Source organism: Schistocerca cancellata, chromosome 3 (genome assembly GCF_023864275.1).
Source record: "Schistocerca cancellata isolate TAMUIC-IGC-003103 chromosome 3, iqSchCanc2.1, whole genome shotgun sequence".
In the NCBI taxonomy this organism is placed as follows: Eukaryota; Metazoa; Arthropoda; class Insecta; order Orthoptera; family Acrididae; genus Schistocerca; species Schistocerca cancellata.
The window spans coordinates 212,634,009-212,655,196 of NC_064628.1; the positions used below are offsets into that span (position 1 = coordinate 212,634,009).

General features: G+C 42.3%; 1 protein-coding gene across 2 annotated transcripts in view; it reads right to left on the minus strand.

The window, feature by feature from the left end:
* LOC126174841 (protein pigeon) overlaps positions 1–21,188 on the minus strand; it is a 483,403-nt gene that overhangs the window by 109,823 nt on the left and 352,392 nt on the right. For both annotated transcript variants that reach the window (XM_049921225.1, XM_049921224.1), the window contains one exon: positions 12,149–12,328. In XM_049921225.1, the coding sequence (XP_049777182.1) occupies positions 12,149–12,328 (180 nt within the window). The remainder of the gene's footprint in view (positions 1–12,148; positions 12,329–21,188) is intronic.

Below are 21,188 nucleotides of genomic sequence, written 5' to 3' on the forward strand. Positions count from 1 at the left end.
GATTCCTTGTCGAGGACATTTTCGTCCCTTTTTTCTCCTGGGTTAGGCCGTGCAAACGACTTTGAAGCTCATATCATGCTCAAACCCACTGCTCGGCGTAAGTTTTTTCGGGCTCAGCCCATTCCTGTGGCCCTTCGTGATCGGGTAAAACGGGAGTTGGATCATCTTACTACTTCAGGGGTCTTGCTTCCTGTCACTTCCAGTGAGTGGTCCTCTCCTGTCGTTGTAGTTGCTAAGCCAAATGGTGATATTCGTCTCTGTGGCGATTTCAAAGCCACTGTAAATGCTCAATGCCTCATCGACACTTACCCTATGCCCCGTCCTGAAGAACTGTTCACTAAACTTGCTGGAGGACAGTATTTTTCTAAAATTGACCTGTCAGAAGCTTATCATCAACTTCCTCTCGACGCTGCTTCTCGGCAGTTTCTGGTCCTTAACACGCCTTTCAGCCTCTATCAATACCAACGCTTGCCATTCGGGGTTGCTAGCGCCCCTGCTCTCTTTGAGCGATTCTTGGAACAATTATTGCTCCCTGTTCCTGGGTGTATCAATTACATGGACGACATTGTTGTCACTGGCTCCACCACTGAAGAACATCTTCAAAATCTCCGCACACTTTTTAATGTCTTACAGACTGCCGGTCTTAAGCGTAATCTTCAGAAATCACAATTTTTTCAGTCATCTATCACGTACTTGGGGTTTCAACTCTCTTGGGATGGTATTCGTCCACTTCAACAAACTGTTGCTGCGGTTGATGCCCTTCCTCACCCTACATCTGTTAAGGAACTGCAGGCCTTCTTGGGGAAAATAGCATACTATCACAAGTTTTTACCGTCTGCGGCTTCGGAGGCTCAGCCGTTGCATCGCCTGTTGCATCAAAACGTGCCTTTTCACTGGTCCGTGTCTTGTGAAGCGGCTTTCCAGAAGTTGAAGACTATGCTGAAACAGGCCCCGTGCCTGGCTACTTATCGACCTGGCCAACATCTTGTTCTTGCCCCAGACGCCTCTCAATACGGGGTCGGTGCAGTCCTTGCGCACCGTTTTTCTGACGGTTCGGAACAACCCATTGCTTATGCCTCCAAAACGCTCACGGATGCCCAACAAAAGTATTCTCAAATTGAGAAAGAAGCTTTGGCCATAATTTATGCTCTTCATAAGTTTGGTGTTTTTCTCTATGGCTCAAAATTTCATCTTGTTACGGATCACAAACCACTTGTTTCCTTGTTTCATCCATCAGCGTCACTTCCCGACAAGGCTGCACACTGCCTCCAGCATTGGGCTCTTTACTTGTCCCGTTTCAATTATGAGATTCATTTCCGGCCAACGGCTCAACATGCAAATGCTGATGCTCTGTCTTGCCTTCCCATGGGTCCTGATCAGGCATTTGATAGGGATGAACTTTTGTGTTTCCACCTGGATGTTGCCGAGCAGCGGGTTGTGGACGGGTTCCCCATCACTGGGGACAGGCTGGCGGCTGCTACGGGTTCTGACCCTACCCTCTCCCGGGTTTTACACTGTATTCAGAAGGTTTGGCCAGATCGCCTGTCCGCTAAGACTTCTGATCTGTTGCGGAACTACTATACTTTGCGCTACCGCCTCACGGCTAAGGATGGTGTTATCCTCCTCTCCACTTACAATGCTTAGCCGCGTGTTGTGGTACCTGCATCTTTGCATGCTTCAGTCTTGCGCCTCCTTCACCACGGGCACTGGGGTGTGTCTCGCAGAAAATCTCTGGTGCGCCGTCATGTGTACTGGCCTGGCATCGACTCTGAAATAGCACACATGGTCGCTGCCTGCGGCCCTTGTGCGTCACAGGCCGCTGCCCCGAAGTCATCTTTGTCACCGTGGCCTTCGCCTGAGACGCCCTGGGAGCGCATTCATGCTGACTTTGCGGGACCCTTTTTAGGTACTTATTGGCTCCTCGTAATTGACGCCTACTCTAACTTTCCTTTCATTGTCCGTTGCACGTCACCTACCAACGTGGCAACCACCAGTGCTCTCGCCCGCATTTTTTCTTTGGAAGGCCTCCCCTCTACTCTTGTTACTGATAATGGTCCGCAATTTGCCTCTTCCGAATTTGCGGATTTTTGTGCTCGTCACGGCATTACGCATGTCATGGCCCTGCCGTTCCATCCACAATCCAACGGTGAGGCTGAACGACTGGTCCACACATTTAAGGCTCAGATGCGGAAACTTCTGACTTCTTCTGCTGCTGATGATGCGCTTCTCCAGTTTCTGGCGTCTTACTGTTTCACCCCCATGGGCGACCACAGCCCGGCTGAGCTCTTACATGGCCGGCAGCCCCGCACGCTACTTCATCTTCTGCGGCCTCCCACCTCACGGCCGCGGGTGCCTTCACTTGGCCGGTTCACCGCTGACGACCTCGTCTGGGTACGGAGATATGGCAGGCGGCCAAAATGGAGCCCGGGCCGCACCTTAAGATACCGTGGCAGATGCCTGTATGAAATCCAGACGGACACGGGTGTTGCAGTGCGTCATTCGGACCAGCTTCGGCCTCAGGTGCCAGCAACGCCTGTTCCGGATGCCGCCACACCACCTTTGGCTCTATCTGACGCTCGGGATCTTGGCATCTCTCAATACTCACAACGCAGCCCTCTCACCGTCATCGCGATGCCAGCACCACAACGGATGCCACCAGGAGACATGCCCATGCAGGAACCGGAGGACCATCCTCTGTCAGAGCAAATCTACTCGCCTCCTCCTCCAACGGACGCCGACACATCACCCATGTCTCCTGTCATATCAACTGGTCTTGCCGCAACGGGCAGATTGGTGCATGGGGTCCCAGCAGATTTGGCCCCCACGTCTCCTGTCGTCTCGACCCGTTATCATCGGGGACACTTCCGCCCGTATGGGAAGCCTCCTCCTCGAGACTTTACAGCGAGTCAAACAACGCCTATGGACGTTAGCCATCTCCAGGACACCTCCATCAAGACCAGTGCAACAATTTCAAAGGGGGGAAAAGTGTTGTGACTCGCTGATCATTCAAAGTGCCGCCACGCAATTATGCGCATCCTCTACGTGCGGCACTGTCTGCCAGCCATGCAGCAGCTGCGCCACCTAAGCGGCCAGCCAAGCAGCGGCCGCTAGACTGGGACTCAGTGCTCATTCAAATGCTAACGTATACACATGTCTTACTTGTCAACTTACTCTGTGACTTATATGTGTTGTTGTGTCGTTCCGAAATACATGTGTTAAACTTGAAGTTCTAACAATATCCTGAGAGTACAGAATTATTTCAAGAGTAGAAAAGAAGCCTATTTTGAAATTTCCTTAACCAGCTATAATCTTCTGAGAAGAAGAGTTTGTGAAGATCGACGCAGCCGTCTGACCTGAGAAGAAGATCGGCTTCACACAATAAGTGATTCAACTGCGAGACAAGTGTGAGTCTTGCATGCCGGTACCACACTGTCTCCTGTCATCCGAAAACCATTAGAAACTACGTGGCTATGTTTTTACTGCTTGTAGATGTTCAACAGAAAACTATTGTAGCAGTATGTGGAGGTTCACCGGCAAACTATTAATGAGGCTTATCAAAAGTTAAACAATAGTGCACTGGCCATATAAATGTGTAAATGGGGGGTTGTCAAAATTGAAAGTAAAAGACACTGAAACGCAACTGTGCATCTGTCGGATACATTATTCACAGTAGTCAGTGTGCAAATTACAAACCCCATATTTCTGCCATTGTAGCAATGCAGTATGTTGACACAGAGGACAGCAAACGAAGAGATAAATAAAGCAGGTGGAACTGCCACAGGGTGCACTGTCAGTGTTCACTACAAAACTGGTCAGCATGTTGCCATATTTTCTACCAAGATGTGCTATACTTGTAAAACTAACTTGCCCCGTATCATAGTGAGAAGTCACAATTATGATCCACTGAACACGCAAATAGTTAACTAACTAACTAACTAACTAACTAACTTACACAGATCATAACTGCAACCTCTCACTATTATGTGGAACAACTGCAGTACACTTCCTCAGAGAAAATTCTGGCAACATTCTGACCATTTACATGATTGTCTTAACCTTTCCACTGTCTTCAGATCAACATGACATAGAAATGAGCTTGTTCTTCCAAACTTAATGATTTTGATTTCTATGCATTCTGCATAGCTCAAGGTTCAAATGAAAACTAATACAGGTTTTCTCTCACTTTTTACAATTTAATTTGTTACATATGTGTCCATATAACCCAACAGTTCAAAAAGTCATGACCTATTCAAATGTCAGTAGTAACAATGGCATGCTTTGCTTGCTTATTATTGACATATGCAAAGCACACACCAATACAGGTTAGTTATTATGTTCAAATTGTCAAAGCATTACTACAACCAGTAATGTTTCATCAACTGTGTGGTCTGTATGCTGTTCATGTATCTAATATAGTAATTTCTATGTGACTACCATGATGAATTATTTTCTTTACAATGAATAGTTGAAATTCAACAATCCAACAAATTCCTACATTGTTGATATTCCAACCTTGAGTTTCCATCATTTAAACAATTGAAACTGATACATCTGGTGCGACATACTGACATTCAGCATGGTTGTCACCAAAGATTGCACGGCGTGTTGGCAGGTTGGTGGTGTGTGCACATGAAAGGGAACGTTTTTTAAGGTGTGCAAAGTGGAGCAGAGGGGAGTCAGCTGCAGGCAAGGGCGGTGCTCGCTAGAAGGAGCTACAGGTGGAGGGAGGCAAGTCCAGATTGACAGTATGGCTGGGAGAGGGTTCATGGCAGGGGAACGAGAATAGAGCCGAAGTGTCTGCTGGCCCATAAAAGCACCCGGCATGATGCTGCACGCAGCAGTTAGCTGTGGCTCATGGAAGTTGTCAACAATTGTGGTGAGGATAGTTGTGTTACTCGGTGAGCTTATCCCTGTTATAAGGTCCTGTGCTCGTTCACTACTAAGTGAGAGTGTACAAAACTGAGGTTTGGTTCGTGAAGCTATGTTTGGAAAGACAAATGCTGTTTGACTGATGTTATTATTCTCAGACTTCCATGTGTTCCAACGCTCCCCAGTCTGGTTGAGCCAGGCCCTGTTCTTGTTTAACACTTCTTCCTGTGTTTAGCAGTAGCAAGTGATAAACCAGTGTACCTTTTTTTTTTAAATCACTGTTCATTACGCAGGCTTTGTATTCAGTATTCAGTTTATTCACCATTGACTACTTACAGCGGAATAGGTCTGAACATTAAATATACAATTAACAATAACTTTACAGTAAAGTTTTTACAATTTAATTCCTTTTCTTTTAGGAATATTCGTATATACTAATGTCAATGAGTATTTCAAAATATTCTGTTATCTTATAAAATGGGTGTTTGAGTAACCAGTCATAAATCTTACGTTTGAAAATATTACTGGTCAGTGACCAAGCAGATGCTGGAAGTTTATTGAAGAGTTTTAAACTCATTATTTTGTGTGATTTTGCACTCTCTGTGAGTCTGTGTCTTGGTATGTCGAAGTCCAGTTTGCCTCTGGTGTTGTGGGGATGTATGTTCTCTCTGGTCTCGAACTCATTTAAGTTGCTTTTTTTTTGCAAAAACAGACATACTGTCTTATGGGATAACAGCAATCAGTGATTTTATAATGTTACTTAAAATCCGTCTTGATTGCAAAAAATTTCTTTATTATTCATATGACCGGTTTCGGTTCATTCAGAACCATCTTCAGATCTGTAAAAATAATTATACTAATTTACTATTTCACGGAAGCAAATGTTTTTCATCCTATCTAATCAACATCAAATGTACCAGAACGTACCTGATATTTCAGTTACAGGAGTAACCCGTCCAAATCCAGCAATTTTCACATGTTACGTCACATAAAATTGGTTGGCAGAGTGCACGTCATTTATATTAATTATAACACTATTACCGACAGGTGGCATCTGGTACATTTGTTACATTCCATTTGTACATACTGTATTCAGTAGATCTTTTTTATATTAAAAATATTTGGTTAAAATATGTAGATGTCAAAGTTAAAATCTGTACTTGCCAGGATTAAAAAACAGTAAAATTATCATTTTTATACGATCTAAAAGCATAGGGTGCTGGTGTGAACTTGTTTTCCTCTACGGTCTGCTTCCGTGGTTCCCGCCATTTTGGTGTTGTCCTGCGGTGTGCTCAGTCGTCTGATGTCCATTGCCGCGAGCAAGAGGGGCACATAGGAGGGCCCCGTCAACGACGCCAGGCGCTGCACGCGTCTTCCGGCTTCTCCACCGCGCACCATCTCTCATCCCTCGTCCTGGATCTCCACACGCAACAGTTGTCATCTTAGTAGGTCGTCATAAATGCTAAAATAGGCATTATGGTTGAATTCGTTTTGCTCATTGAGGATTAAATCCGGATCTTTATTTTTGTGGGTGTATATTTCGACCTCTTCCAAAATGTTAAGAAAACGCCCCTTATGAGCTCTATGCAGGATTTCTAAATTGTTTTCAATATTCGTGACTGAGTGCTTTGTCGCAGCCATATGCGCCCCAAAAGCTGTTTTGTTTTGAGAGTAGGTGTGCTCCCTGAATCTGGTTTCAAAGTTCCTACCAGTCTGTCCTATATATTGTTTACAGCAGTCATTACATTTGATCTTATATACACCTGAATCCTGAAATTTATTCCTACTATTACATATTACTATTACATATTCTATTTTAGCATTTATGACGACCTACTAAGATGACAACTGTTGCGTGTGGAGATCCAGGCCGAGGGATGAGAGATGGTGCGCGGTGGAGAAGCCGGAAGACGCGTGCAGCGCCTGGCGTCGTTGACAGGGCCCTCCTATGCGGCCCTCTTGCCCGCGGCGATGGACATCAGACGACTGAGCGCACCGCAGCACAACACCAAAATGGCGGGAACCACGGAAGCAGACCGTAGAGGAAAACAAGTTCACACCAGCACCCTATGCTTTTACATCGTATAAAAATGATAATTTTACTGTTTTTTAATCCTGACAAGTACAGATTTTAACTTTGACATCTACATATTTTAACCAAATATTTTTAATATAAAAAAGATCTACTGAATACAGTATGTACAAATGGAATGTAACAAATGTACCAGATGCCACCTGTCGGTAATAGTGTTATAATTAATATAAATGACGTGCACTCTGCCAACCAATTTTATGTGACGTAGCATGTGAAAATTGCTGGATTTGGACGGGTTACTCCTGTAACTGAAATATCAGGTATGTTCTGGTACATTTGATGTTGATTAGATAGGATGAAAAACATTTGCTTCCGTGAAATAGTAAATTAGTATAATTATTTTTACAGATCTGAAGATGGTTCTGAATGAACCGAAACCGGTCATATGAATAATAAAAAAACTTTTTGCAATCAAGATGGATTTTAAGTAACATTAAGTAGCTGTTCACAAGTTAAGATCATGTGCTTGATATCAAAGAGGGGGCGGCAGTGTTCCTTGGGCTTAACTTTGCTCATTATTCTGATTACTTTTTTTTTAATTTTCAGAATTTCACTGACAAAGCAAGAATGTCCCCATAACAATATACCGTAGGAAATGTGTGACTGAAAGAGGCCAAAATATACCACCTTTAGATAGTCATCAGTGACTACATCTGTCAGTCTCCAGATGAGATAACACACTCTTGCTATTCTCTTGCAGATATGGCTAATGTGTTCCTCCCAGTTTAATTTTGAATCAATGTGGAATCCTAACAGTTTTATTGATTTGCTTTCAACAGCTGTAGTTAAACCCAGAATTAGTTCTTGTGTTTTATCAGGATTACATAGGAGTTCATTAGAAGAAAACCAATTCATTACTAGTTCTAGTTTTTCCTGTGTTTCCTGATGCAGTTCTGTTGTGTCATGGTGTGTATTGAGCAATGTTGTATCATCTGCGTAACACACAATTGAATTTGCTCCTACATGGTAAGGTAAGTCATTAATTGCAATGATGAACAGAAAAGGACCTAGGACCGAGCCCTGAGGCACTCCAGTCCGAACTTCCTTCAGCGAGGAGCATCTATTTTTAATTGATACAAACTGTCTCCTGTTACTTAAGTATGATTCGATTACATCTAAAGATGGTTTGTGTATGCCATAAAATTCCAGTTTTGCAAGTGGGGTGTTAGATGGTATGCAGTTGAAGGCTTTGCTATGATCACAAAGTACGACTGATACTAGATCCTTATTTTCGAATGCAGTTAACACCTGGTTAACAACTTCAGTGACAGCAGTAGTGGTATTTTTACCATATTCATATGCAAACTGTCTGTTGGAGAGGAGATCATGCTTATCAAAATAGTTATTTAGTTGACTGTACATTACATGTTCAAAAACTTTAGAGAAAATTGGGACAATAGAAACTGGTTGATAGTTTTGGGGCAGATGCTTATCTCCCTCTTTTATTTTAAATGTGTCACCTCAAATAGTTTCCCTGCTTTAGAACTCAGACTGGTTGCTTGTACGTAATTTGTTTTTGGCCGTTGAATGTGCAGCAAGTTGTGTTTGTACAATATTTTTCTGCAGGCAATAGCGACTGTTCCAATGTTAGGCATCTCCCCAGTGTTCTGGGTGACTCTTAACTGGCTCAATAATTCCATAACTCCACTTCTGGCAGTTACAAACTCCTTTAAGATTTTGTCGAATAAAATCTACTAAGCACTGTGTTGGTAAGATGAAATTTATATAATTTCTGCTAGCCTTCTGGCTGGTTTATTTGAGTGATATTCTATAGATCAGTATATTGTTTTAAAAACACTTCAAATCAAATAAGGGCTAATGTCCACCTTATCTTTTCCATACTGAAATTTGTTTAATACTTGTGGGGACTAGTGTCCAACATTGATATTTAAATTTTCTTAAACATCTTACAGTGACTATTGCCTGGGTTTTTTTTTTTAAAAAAGGAGCTACTTCCCAATCTTTATTGATTATATTTCCTGTCTTGGGTTTCCATGTAGGGAAAGACTAATGGTTACAACTTGTCTTAGGTAATTTTACTGTTACTGTCTGTGTCAATTAAGTAAATGAACTGCCAGGGGCTTTGAGCATTAACTGCCAGCATTTTAAAAAGCTTCAGTGACAAGAGGTGCTTACTACTTGTTGAAGCTGTATATTGCTCAAGTACCAACATCACTGCTTACCACACCAGGACCCCTTTATCCTAGTTATCACGCTCCAAAAAAGGCAAAGTTTGCATATCTTGAAATTATCAGTAAATACATCTGACAGCAAGAAGAATATTTCTGAAGAAGAAAATCACACCAGTGACGACAGCATTCATCCTACATTTAAGTCAGAAGACACTTCAGACACTTATACCTCACATGGCAACATGCAACTAGCACTAGTGGTTTGGACAAAAAATCTGTGGAACTTAGAACCTTACCTACAAACTGGAAGACCATCCAGTTCAAATGTTATAAAAAATGATTCCTGGTGCAACAAGATATTTTGTACCTGGAGTAAGTGATATAAAATCCTCTTTTCAATCTCTTATGGACAATGATGTTCAGGGTAACGTGGTGGAAAATACTAATATTGAGTGTCAAAAGGTTTATGGTGACATCTAGGACAAATTAGATCAAATTACACTTGAAGCCCACACTGGTTTGTTGTTACTGTCTGGTGTGTATAAATTGTATAGTGAATCAATAAACAGTCTATGGAAACCAGAAGCAGGTAGAGCCATTTTTCCTGATGTAATGTCATAAAAACAATTCTGTTGCAACTTGCATGTGAAACACTTCTATCACAAATCTGATCAATGAGCAAATGACAAGCTACCACCTATAAGAGTTCTGTTGGAAAAGTGAGTGGAAATACTGTTGAAACTGTATAATCCTGGCACAAATATAGCCACAAATGAGGAAACATAACCTAAATTTAAAATTATAGTAGCTTTTAATAATTTATCAGTATGATGCCCTAAATGTAATTAGGATCATTATGACCCAAAATGGCATATACTGATAAGCCAAAACATTATGACCACCACCCACTCCAGCATTCGATGCTGCCTGGTGGCATTGTGGGCACATGACATGGTAACAAAAGTATGTAAGCAGAGCACACACGAATGGTGGCTCACCCTATGGGCTGCAACTGAGGAAATCCTTTGCAATACATGATTTTTACAAAGGGCAGATTATTATTACAGAGAAAACAGCAAAGCTGGTAAAATGTACACATTGTGAGCATCTAAGGAAAGAGGTAAGAGGACACTGAGACTATCACTAGGTGCTAAATGGTTGGATGTCCGTGAATCTTCACAGAACATGGGGTTCAGAGGTGTGCCTACTCTGTAAAGTAGGACAGATGATGATCTGTAGCATCTCTGCCGAAAGAGTGCAATACTGGAGCACGCACAACTGTTTCGGAGCACACTGTTCACCATACCTTGTAGAACATAGAGCTCCACAGTGGACCACCCCTACATGTTAATGTGCTGACCCAACGGCATTGTCAATTATGATTGCAATGGGCAAGGAGCCTTTCGGATCCAACTGTCGATCAATGAAAACATGTTAGCTCTTTGGGTGAGTCATCACAGAATAAACAAAAAGGTAAGCCTGGATAGTTTGATGTGACAAAGCCAATTCTTTAATTAGAGAGTATGTTAATGGTATCTATGTTCATAAAATACTGCATGAATTACCGTATTTACTCGAATCTAAGACGCACTCGAATCTAAGCCGCACCTGAAAAATGAGACTCGAAATCAAGGAAAAAAATTTTTCCCGAATCTAAGCTGCACCTGAAATTTGAGACTCGAAATTCAGGGGGAGAGTAAAGTTTTAGACCGCACCTCCATATAGAAACAAAGTTGCTCCATTGTAATATGAGACACAATTTAGGTTGAATAAATGACGATACAGCTACAGTAGTTTCATTCGAGTCATGAGCTTAGCAGTTAAGCTTTACCAAGTAGCCATTGCTATGTGTCAGGCGCTCCGTCCATATTTATACGGGTACCCTTCCTTTTTCACGTGCTTCGTCTGGTTTGAATCGATTGCTTATTTTTCTTTGATCGGATAAGTGCCATTCTATTTGTTACAGGTGTTTACATCACTCTAAGCTGAAAATGCATTACTGTACTGTGTCCTGCACTGTTTGTCGCATTCTGATAATGAGTGTTTACGGCCTGTCGCCACTCACGGCATGGCTTGCTTTTGTGCGCGCTACTGTCGCTTACAATAAATAAAAGAGAGAGGAATCGTCTCATTGGCGAAACAATGATAATGATCAACAAGAACCAAATGATAGACTGCGTATGATAGAAGATGTTCTGAACAAGAGTTTAGTGAAATTTTTTCTCCGTTTGAAAATCTTTGCAGACGCCTCTTTAGTACATTACATTCTGCACAGAAATTAGAGTCGTCTTAGATTTAAAACTCTAGTCAATTGTTGTGCTTCATTTCTGACTGTATCACTATTAGGCACAATAATACGAATATAAACATGACATGATATGTATATTCTTCCGCGTTTGCTGTTGTCTCACTCTAGTTTCGTAGTTTATTAGGCAGACAGGATTTAAATGAGATAGCAGCAAACACGAAACAATACATGGCAAAATGTTTATATTCATATTAATCTTATGGTGAGGAGAACACTGCATGTGATTCACAATTCACAAAAGTTCCTATCAGCAACCATCTCTTCTCACAGGTAGGAACAAATTCAGAATGTACGTCCCAAACAATCTTGCCAGTCGGATTTTCGTAGTACATTGAAATGCTGCTACATTCGAAGATGAACAATACGGAATTTGTATTTACTTCATTGGATAATGTATGAAAATGCAGTGGTCGATACTCGAGGTGGAGAAAAAAGCTCGTCTTCCACTTTTTTTTTATGACACTGAGGTTTTGGCGCCAGGATTTATCTATGTGCCTGCAAAACATGCCTGTGTAGCGCTACATATATTCAACGACAGAAGTTAGTTGTGGTGGCACCTACCAACATTTTTCAGAATTTCTGCTTACTTTGCACTCGATTCTAAGCCGCAGGCAGTTTTTTGGATTACAAAAACTGGAAAAAAAGTGTGGCTTAGATTCGAGTAAATATGGTAAATGGATGTTATAAATGGGAAGACAGAATGTATGGTAATATCTATGAATTTAAATTAAAGCAAATACTTACAACAGAAATTACGTGTTCCTGTTTACTCGCTGTGCAGCTTTCTACTTCACAGAAGGGCAGCATGTCAGCAAAACCACCTTTTCTATTGCCTGCTATTGCAGCCATATCTGCAATTGCACCTGAGCCAACCAAGCTAGCACCAGGAGATAGTGGTGTACTGGAACGTGATAATGCTTCCGGCTGCAATACATCATAACAAAGATAAATAAAGTTTCCGAGCTGCCATTTAAATAAGAGTGTCATTCACATTGTAAGATGTTAATACACAGGTTTGCTTGAATTCAAACATATCCTCAAAAATGTGCATCCCCAATGAGACCTTTATTAAAAGGGGAAAAGCAGGCATACTCTTTATGTGCAAAAAACAATCACACAATAATTCAACAACATGAGTTATTGGCTCTTTGGAGATGCAATGAAAGCAAACAATGGTAACAATGCACGAATGTGATAGTTGGAATGTGGTGATATCTATTATTTATTGTTAAGCATTGGTTATTTCACAGGGTGTATGCGAGAGCACTCATTTGAAATGTGTATTCATGGAATTGTAACAATAAGCCTCTGTGCAGTACATAATCTTACGTGTAGTGTCCGCCTCTAGAGTGGAATGAGTATCACTGTGGTGCTACCAAATCAACAAAATATGCAGATTTAGTGTGATTTTGCAGTACATAACAAAATCAAATTCACTAAAATAGAAACTGGAGCTGTGATTAAGATTGTTTGGCTAAGATTCAATATCAAATATGGACATAATATAATGAGGTCATTCTACAGACCAAAAGACTCACAATCCCAGATGCAAGTAAACAATTCAGAGAAACCTTCAACTCACTAATGTCTATGTTCCCCAATCATATCATCACTATTTGAATTTGGATAATAAGAGTTTTGTAAATGGTGGACAAGACAAGACATCCTGCAGAAGAACACTAAATGCTTTACCGGGAAACCATAAATAGTTTAGATGCTCACTCATATGGAAATAAATTATATCCAATGGCAACATTAAACCTGGCTGGTATCAGCAAACATAAGGCTGTTGTAGCAACAATGATAATGAACTACAAAGGGTAACTAAAACAAGTAGGAGGAATTAGGTGTTCAGTAAACTACATAAAGAGGCAGTAGTGTCATATCTCAAGTAGGAACTTCGAACGTTTAGAAATTACATAGTATATGATGTCTGTTAGAACAGTATCCAACTTTCGGCTGGGGGCGGGGGGAACCTGGCTTACCTGGAGCATTGGACTGCTAATCACCCTGAAAGTAGTTCCCTTGGGACTCCACACACTTCTCCCAGTGGTGCCATTATTGCTGGAAGAATGTCAAAAAAGGCCTCTTTTGGAATGGACTTTAGCTCAGCTATTATTACTGTCATAATGTCTTCTCTTGTCTGAACTCGCAATCCTTTAATGGCGTCTTACGTTTGGAAAATATCCAGAAGTTGCAGCAGCCAAATCAGGAGTGTAAGGAGCTTGTTGAAGCACAGGAATCTGTTTTTTTTTGTAAAAAAAGTCAGAATCTAGTGTGAGGAATGTGCCAGAGCATTGTCACGATGGAGCCGCCAATTTCCTGTTGACTGTAAGTCCAATTTCTTGTGCTACACTGCACCATGTAGGTGACAGACAACATCCCTGCAGTACTTTTCGGTGAACATTTCAACCTGTGATGTGTACTCATGGTTTACCACACTGCAGGAGACAAAGAAAGCAGTCAGCATCGCTCTGATGTTGCTGCACACTTGGTGAGCCTTCTCTGGTCTTGGTGATGAGGAATGCTTCCACTGTGACAACAGGGATTTGGTTTCCAGGGACTCGTCACCAGTGATTATGGTGTTCCTGAAGTAGGGGTCACTGTTTGTGGTGTCATCCTGTGAGATTTCGACATAAAGTTGCATTTGCTCCACATTCAGCAGCTTCAACACATATTACACTGACACTCTCATCATGGTCAAATCTTCAACAACAATGGAGAGTGTTAAAAAAGTGCTGATGTCCATATTTTCCACAATTTCTCTGATAGTCACAGGACAGTACCGCACTATCACAGTGTTCCCTTTGGCAATGTGCTGGTCATTTTGGCATACTGATGCTGACCCAAGCATGGCTCACTCTCCTCTGATATGCAGCCATCTTTAAATTGGTTGTACCACTCCTTAATCTGTGTGGTACCCATAGTATAATCACCAAAAGCCATCCAAATCTTCTGAATGGTTTCCACATGGCTGTTGCCCAGTTTCTGGCAAAATTTGATGCAGTAATGCTACTCCAGTTGTTCTGCCATATCTCTTACAATGAAAAACTGACATGGGCACTACACATTGCCTCATGTTTGGATACTTTTCTAACAGAACTCACTGAGACTTTTCAAGCTTTCCCAATAGACCTGTTGCAAATACACTTCTAAGGTTTGCCACTGGATAACACTGTGCAAGTCTCACAATATTTCATCGAGGCAACTATTCAACATATTCAGGTGGTAGTAGCCACTAACATCCCGCTGCAAGATGTGACTTGCAACACTGTCACAGAGGAGATGAAATTTATTGGTGCCATGAGCACGAATTATCCATTTGCAAAGAGATGTTCACAGTTGGAGGAAAATGGTGCTCAAAGTGCCCCTTGCTGGAAGCCAAGGAGAAGCATTCTGTGTGTGTGCAGTGGGGAATGTGCTCTAGGACACCAATGTGGTTAACAGATGAATTAACTATCTGCAATCTGCTATGTTGGTCCACAAAATATGGGTCCTTGTTCCTCTGGTTTCAGTTTAATGGCAGTCACTGTTGGCTTTCAGGCAGCACTTAGCTGAAATCCCATGGCCCTCTTGCTAAGGTTATATGTGTACAGATATGTGTGACCTCCTTAAAAACACAATCCCAGAATGACCATGCTGAGGATAAAACTTCTGTCTTGTAAAATATACAGTGCTCTGTCTTCAAGCAGAACAGCATCACAGCTGATTTGACAGGCTAGATCACGCATGTATGCTGATGATGTTCAGCAAAATGTTCTTGCACAGTTGCATGTATCTGCCCAATATATGACTTCCCACACTGACATTGGGTCTTACATATATGCTCCATTTTCTGAGGCCAAAGTTATCTTTGACCAAACATAGCAGGTTCCTCAATTTGCCAGTGGACAAAAACTACTCTTAATGTCATATTTCTGAGTGTCCTTTTGATTTTAGAAGACATGCTGTCAAAATATGGTGAGAAGGCCATTGCAGTGAGTGCCTCTGCATCTTCATTTATATCCCTAAATTGAACTCATTGTGACCAGAAAGCATTACATATCTGCTTATCAGAATAACCATTCTACTCAAATAACACTCTTTATCCAAGCTATCACATCTCGGATTAGGGCTGTCCCAGGTGTTAATGAAAAGTTCAGATCCCTCTTGTGCACTGAAGCCATTGCCTCATTCAAAAACTTGTCCATGAGATTAAACATGGCATGTCTTTGAGAAGGGTCTAAACTTTGCACAAACTATCAGGACAGCTCCAATCTGAGATACTGATATGGATAGAATAGGCACTTTTGAACCTCCCTACTGAGATTACAGAACTGATGGGACAACAGCTGAATTTTAATCCTGGATCCACCAAAACAGGTCAATATTCCTCCAGAAGAAAGGTAGACTCTGTGAGATTTGAGAGTAGACAAAGACCCTTTTACCTGCTGACAAAGTAACACCCTCATTCTACTCTCATGAACTGAGCACAGCAGCAAGACAGAGACAGTACTCAATGAACCTGCATATCACAAGCTAAGAGATGACTCGACTGGCAAGACTCAGAGAAAAACACTAGACCTCCTCAAGGAGAGTTCCATTCCAGATAACATCATCAAGGCCATACACTAACAAGCTGCAGTTCCCCCAAGACCATATGGCCTACTGAAGTTTCACTAGAATGGGACCTCACTTCATCCCACAGTAAGAACCAATGGAGCACCTACTTGTTTCTTTGTTAACATCTTACATCCCTATTGAGACTTATTGTAGGAAAATGGGGTCTTTATATTCAGAATTCAGAGGATTTCGTACGAGGCTTGAAGATGCATAAACTACAACTGTTGGCTCTTTTGGTTAGCTTTGATGTGGTACCCTTTATTTACAAAAGAGTGACTAAAGGACTCATTACAGCTTGTTAGCAGCGAGTTCAACCCTCCTACTTGTGATGGTATCTTAATGGAGTATCTGTGGTGTGGCCCTATGGAATAGAAACACTACCTGTATTTCTTCAACATTTGAAATCAATCCATCTGAATATTTAGTTCACCATGCAGGTGGAAAAAGATGGCAGCTTACCACTTCTCAGTGTCATGAGCAGTAGAAAATCCTACAGAATGATGGGACACAGTGTCTACTGCAAATTCACTTACACAGACTTATAATTCCAGGGAGAAAAGCTATCATCACCCTGCACAGTGATGTAGGGTCTTACCTTCCCTGGTACTCAGAATACATGTAGTCTCAGATTCTGACAGCCTGACAGGTGAGCTGCAACACCTTAGAAGAGTGCTCAATGGTAATACTGATAAACATATATGCAATGTGTTCTCACAAAAGTGAGTTCAATGTAGGGACACTCTGCAAATGGCCTTCTTGCCATGTTTTATTGACATGTGTTTGGTCAGATGATCTTGGACTTAGAAAATGTGTTGTAAATAAGATTCCATTTCAGTGTGGGAAACCTTATATGGGGCAGGCATGCAAGAATGTTGTGTTGACACCATTGTCATTCAGGCCTGAGCCAATATGATAAATCAGTGATAATGGAGCATTGCCTGAGCATGGACCATCATGTTTTATTACAAGATTGAAGTTTTATCCTCACTATCATCATTCTGGGATTGTGTTTTTAAGAAAGCCATGCATATTTGCATAGCAGACAGTTTATTTTATTTTTTAATGAGTCTTCCAACTGGTTTGATGTTGCCCACCATGAATTTCTCTCCTGTGCCAGTCTCAACAGGACACTCTCACCATAACACTAAACTGGTTCTCAGCTAACAAACTTCTATGTAATCCAGAGAAAACTCGGCATCTGCAGTTGGGATTGGCTAAGAAGGTACAATCAAAATCCGTAAAACTGCTAGGAATACATATTGATTTCGAACTTAACTGGCGACCTCATATCAACCAGGTCTGCAAAAAGTTATTGAGGGTGTCCTATCTCATCTGGAAACTGTATGATCTAGTGAGTAACAAATATCTCAGAACAGCTTACTTTGGACTTTTTCAGTCTCATATATCTTATGGGTTGTTACTATGGGGTGGCTCATGTCATGTCAATGATTTATTACTGATGCAGAAGAAAGGTGCTACGAATAATGTGCAAGGTTGGTCCAAGGGAACACTGCCATCCCTTATCCATCAAAATGGAGATAATGACAGTGATAAATCTTTATATTTATGCAACACTGATATATGCTAAAAAGAACAGAACAAAATTTAACACCAGAGAGAATATACACTTACATGACACCAGAAACAAAGAGAGTATTGACTTAGTAACAATACCAGAGAAGGAAAATTGCTACTCACCACATAGCAGAGATGCTGAATCGTGATAGGCACAATAAAAAGATTCACACAATTATAGCTTTCAGTCATTAAGGACTTTTTCAGTAGGACACACACACACACACACACACACACACACACACACACACACACACACACACACATATATATAAATGCAATTTGCACACACATCTGCAGTCTCAGAGAGCTGAGACCACACTGCGAACAACAGAACTAGTGCATGATGGGAGTGACGACTGGGTGGGGGTAAGGAGGAGGCTGGGGCGGGGAGGGGGAGGGGTCGTATGGTGGGAGTGGCGGACAGTCAAGGGTTGCAGTTTACACGGAGAACAGGAGAGAAGGTGCGGATGGGGGAGGGGGTAAATAGCAGAAAGGAGAGAAAATAAAAGACTGGGTATGGCGGTGAAATGACGGCTGTGTAGCGCTGGAATGGGAACAAGGAGGGGGATGGATGGGTGAGGACAGCGACTAACAAAGGTTGAGGCCAGGAGGGTTACGGGAATGTAGGATGTATTACAGGGAAAGTTCCCACCTGCGCAATTCGGGAAAGCCGGTGTTGGTAGGAAGGATCCATATGGCAAAGGCTGTGAAGCAGTCATTTAGATGAGGATGCCCCATTGTGGCCGGTTACTGTGCCCCCACTGAGAGAATCTCTGCTATCGTAGACCAGCACCTTCAACCTATTACCTGGAACCTATCCTCCTATGTAAAAGATACCAACCATTTCCTCGACCGACTCTCCACAGTTCCTGTCCCTTTACCACACGGTGCCCTCCCTGTACACTAACATTCCTAATACCCATGGCCTTACTGGTGTCGAACACTACCTTTCCAGACGCCTTATGGATTCCAAACCAACAACCTCCTTCCTCATCTCCATGACCAACTATATCCTCACCCAGAATTACTTCTCCTTTGAAGGCATTACCTACAAACAAATCTGCAGTAGGCTATGGGCACCCGCATGGCACCATCCTATGCTAACCTATTTATGGGCCATCTAGAGGAATACTTCCCAAAAACCCAGAATCCTAAACCCCTCACCTGGTTCAGATTCATTGATGACATCTTTGCTACCTGGATTGAAGGTGAGGACACCTTATTCACATTCCTCCAGAACCTCAACAACTTCTCCTCCATTTGCTTCACCTGGTCCTACTCAACCCAACAAGCCATCTTACTACATGTTGACCTTCACCTCAGAGATGGCTACATCAGTACCTCCGCCCATATCAAACCTACTAACCACCAGCAATACCTCCACTTCGACAGCTGCCACCCATTCCATACCAAGAAGTCCCTTCCGTACAGCCTAGCCACCCGTGGTCGTCGCATCTGCAGTGACGAGCAATCCCTCTCAAAATATACCAAGGGTCTCACTGAAGCCTTCACTGACCATAATTATCCTCCCATCCTTGTACAAAAACAAATCTCTCATACCTTATCTTTCCAGTCTCCCATCACCTCCCGAAGTCCCACAGTCCAGCCACAGAGGAGCATTCCCCTCGTAACTCAGTACCATCCGGGACTGGAGCAACTGAATTACATTCTCTGCCAGGGTTTTGATTACCTCTCGTCATGCCCTGAAATGAGAAATGTCCTGCCCAATATGCTTCCCACCCCACCTACCGTAGTATTCTGCCATCCAGTGAATCTTCACAATATACTCATCCATCCTTACACAACCCCTTCTCCCAATCCCTTACCTCATGGCTCATACCACTGTAATAGACCTAGATGCAAGACCTGTTCCACACATTCTCCTACCACCACCTATTCCAGTCCAGTCACTAACATCACCTATCTTATCAAAGGCAGGGCTACCTGTGAAACCAGTCATGTGATTTACAAGCTAAGCTGCAACCTCTGTGCTGCATTCTATGTAGGCATAACAACCATCAAGCTGTCTGTCTGCATGAACGGCCACTGACAAACTGTGGCCAAGACACAAGTGGACCACCCTGTTGCTGAACATGCTGCCAAACATGATATCCCTCATCTTAATGACTGCTTCACAGCCTGTGCCATATGGATCCTTCCCACCAACACCAGCTTTTCTGAATTGTGCAGGTGGGAACTTTCCCTGCAATACATCCTACGTTCCCATAACCCTCCTGGCCTCAACCTTCATTAGTCACTGTCCTCACCCATCCATCCCCCTCCCTGTTCCCAGTTCAGCACTACACAGCTGTCATTTCACCGCCACACCCTGTCTTTTATTTTCTCTCCTTTCTGCTACTTACCCCCTCCCCCCTCCATACCTTTTCTCTACCCTCCATCTAAACTGCAACACTTGACTGTCCGCCACTCCCACCATACTATCCCTCCCCATCCCCCCCCCCCCCCCCCCCCCCCCAGCCTTACCCACACCCAGTCGCCACTGCCATCATGCACTGGTGCTGCTGTTCACAGTGTGGTCTCAGCTCTCTGAGACTGCAGATGTGTGTGCAAATTGTGTTTATGTGAGTGTGTGTAAGTGTGTGTCTACTGCTAACAAAGGCCTTAATGCCCGAAAGCTTTAATTGTGTGAATCTTTTTATTGTGCCTATTGTGACTCAGTATTTATGCTATATGGTGAGTAGCAACTTTCCTTCTCTGGTACTGTTACATTCCATCCTGGATTTTCCATTGCTAGAGTACTGACATTCCTAGACATAGGCTGACAAACAATGTGTCTCAGTTTTTCTTTGCTCTTGCTTCCATTATCAACTGAAATTTCAGAATTGCATCTCTGGTGCCTTTTCTTTTCCTAAAGCCAAACTGATCATTATCTAACACGTTCTCAATTTGCTTTTCCATTCCTCTGTATATTATTCTTGTCAGCAACTTGGATCCATGAGCTGTTAAGATGATTGAGCAATAACACTCACACTTGTCAGCTCTTGCAGTCTTCAAAATTATGTGGATGACATTTTTTTCAAAAGTCAGACAGTATATCGACAGGCTCGTATGTTCTACACACCAACATGAATAGTCATTTTGTTGTCACTCCCCCCAATGATTGTAGAAATTCTGATGGGATTTCATCCATCCCTTCTGTCCTATTTGACTGGAATCACCACGAGGGGTCAGCGCTAGCGCAATGAGTTGTTCACGTGATATTCATTGGACTGTTACCCAAATACCTGTAAACACATGCCACATCAGTGCTCTTGGAAGATAGTTGTGGCAGTGACGTGGCTCTGTCGTTGTTCCCATCTAGTGCTTTGCGAAGATGGAAAAAATCAAGATTCAAGCATTGATTAAGTACTTCGTAAAGAAAGGTACGAAAGCAAAGGACATTCTTGTCAACTTCCAGAATACACTGGGTGACTCTGTTCCTTCATATTCAATTTTTGCCAAGTCGACAAATGAATTTAAATTTGGTCGGGAGAGCTTAGATGATGGTCCATGCAGTGGTCGACCAAGATGTGTCACTATTCCAGAAATCATTGCAAAAGTGCAAAAAATGGTCATGGAGGATCGCTGATTGAAAGTACATCAA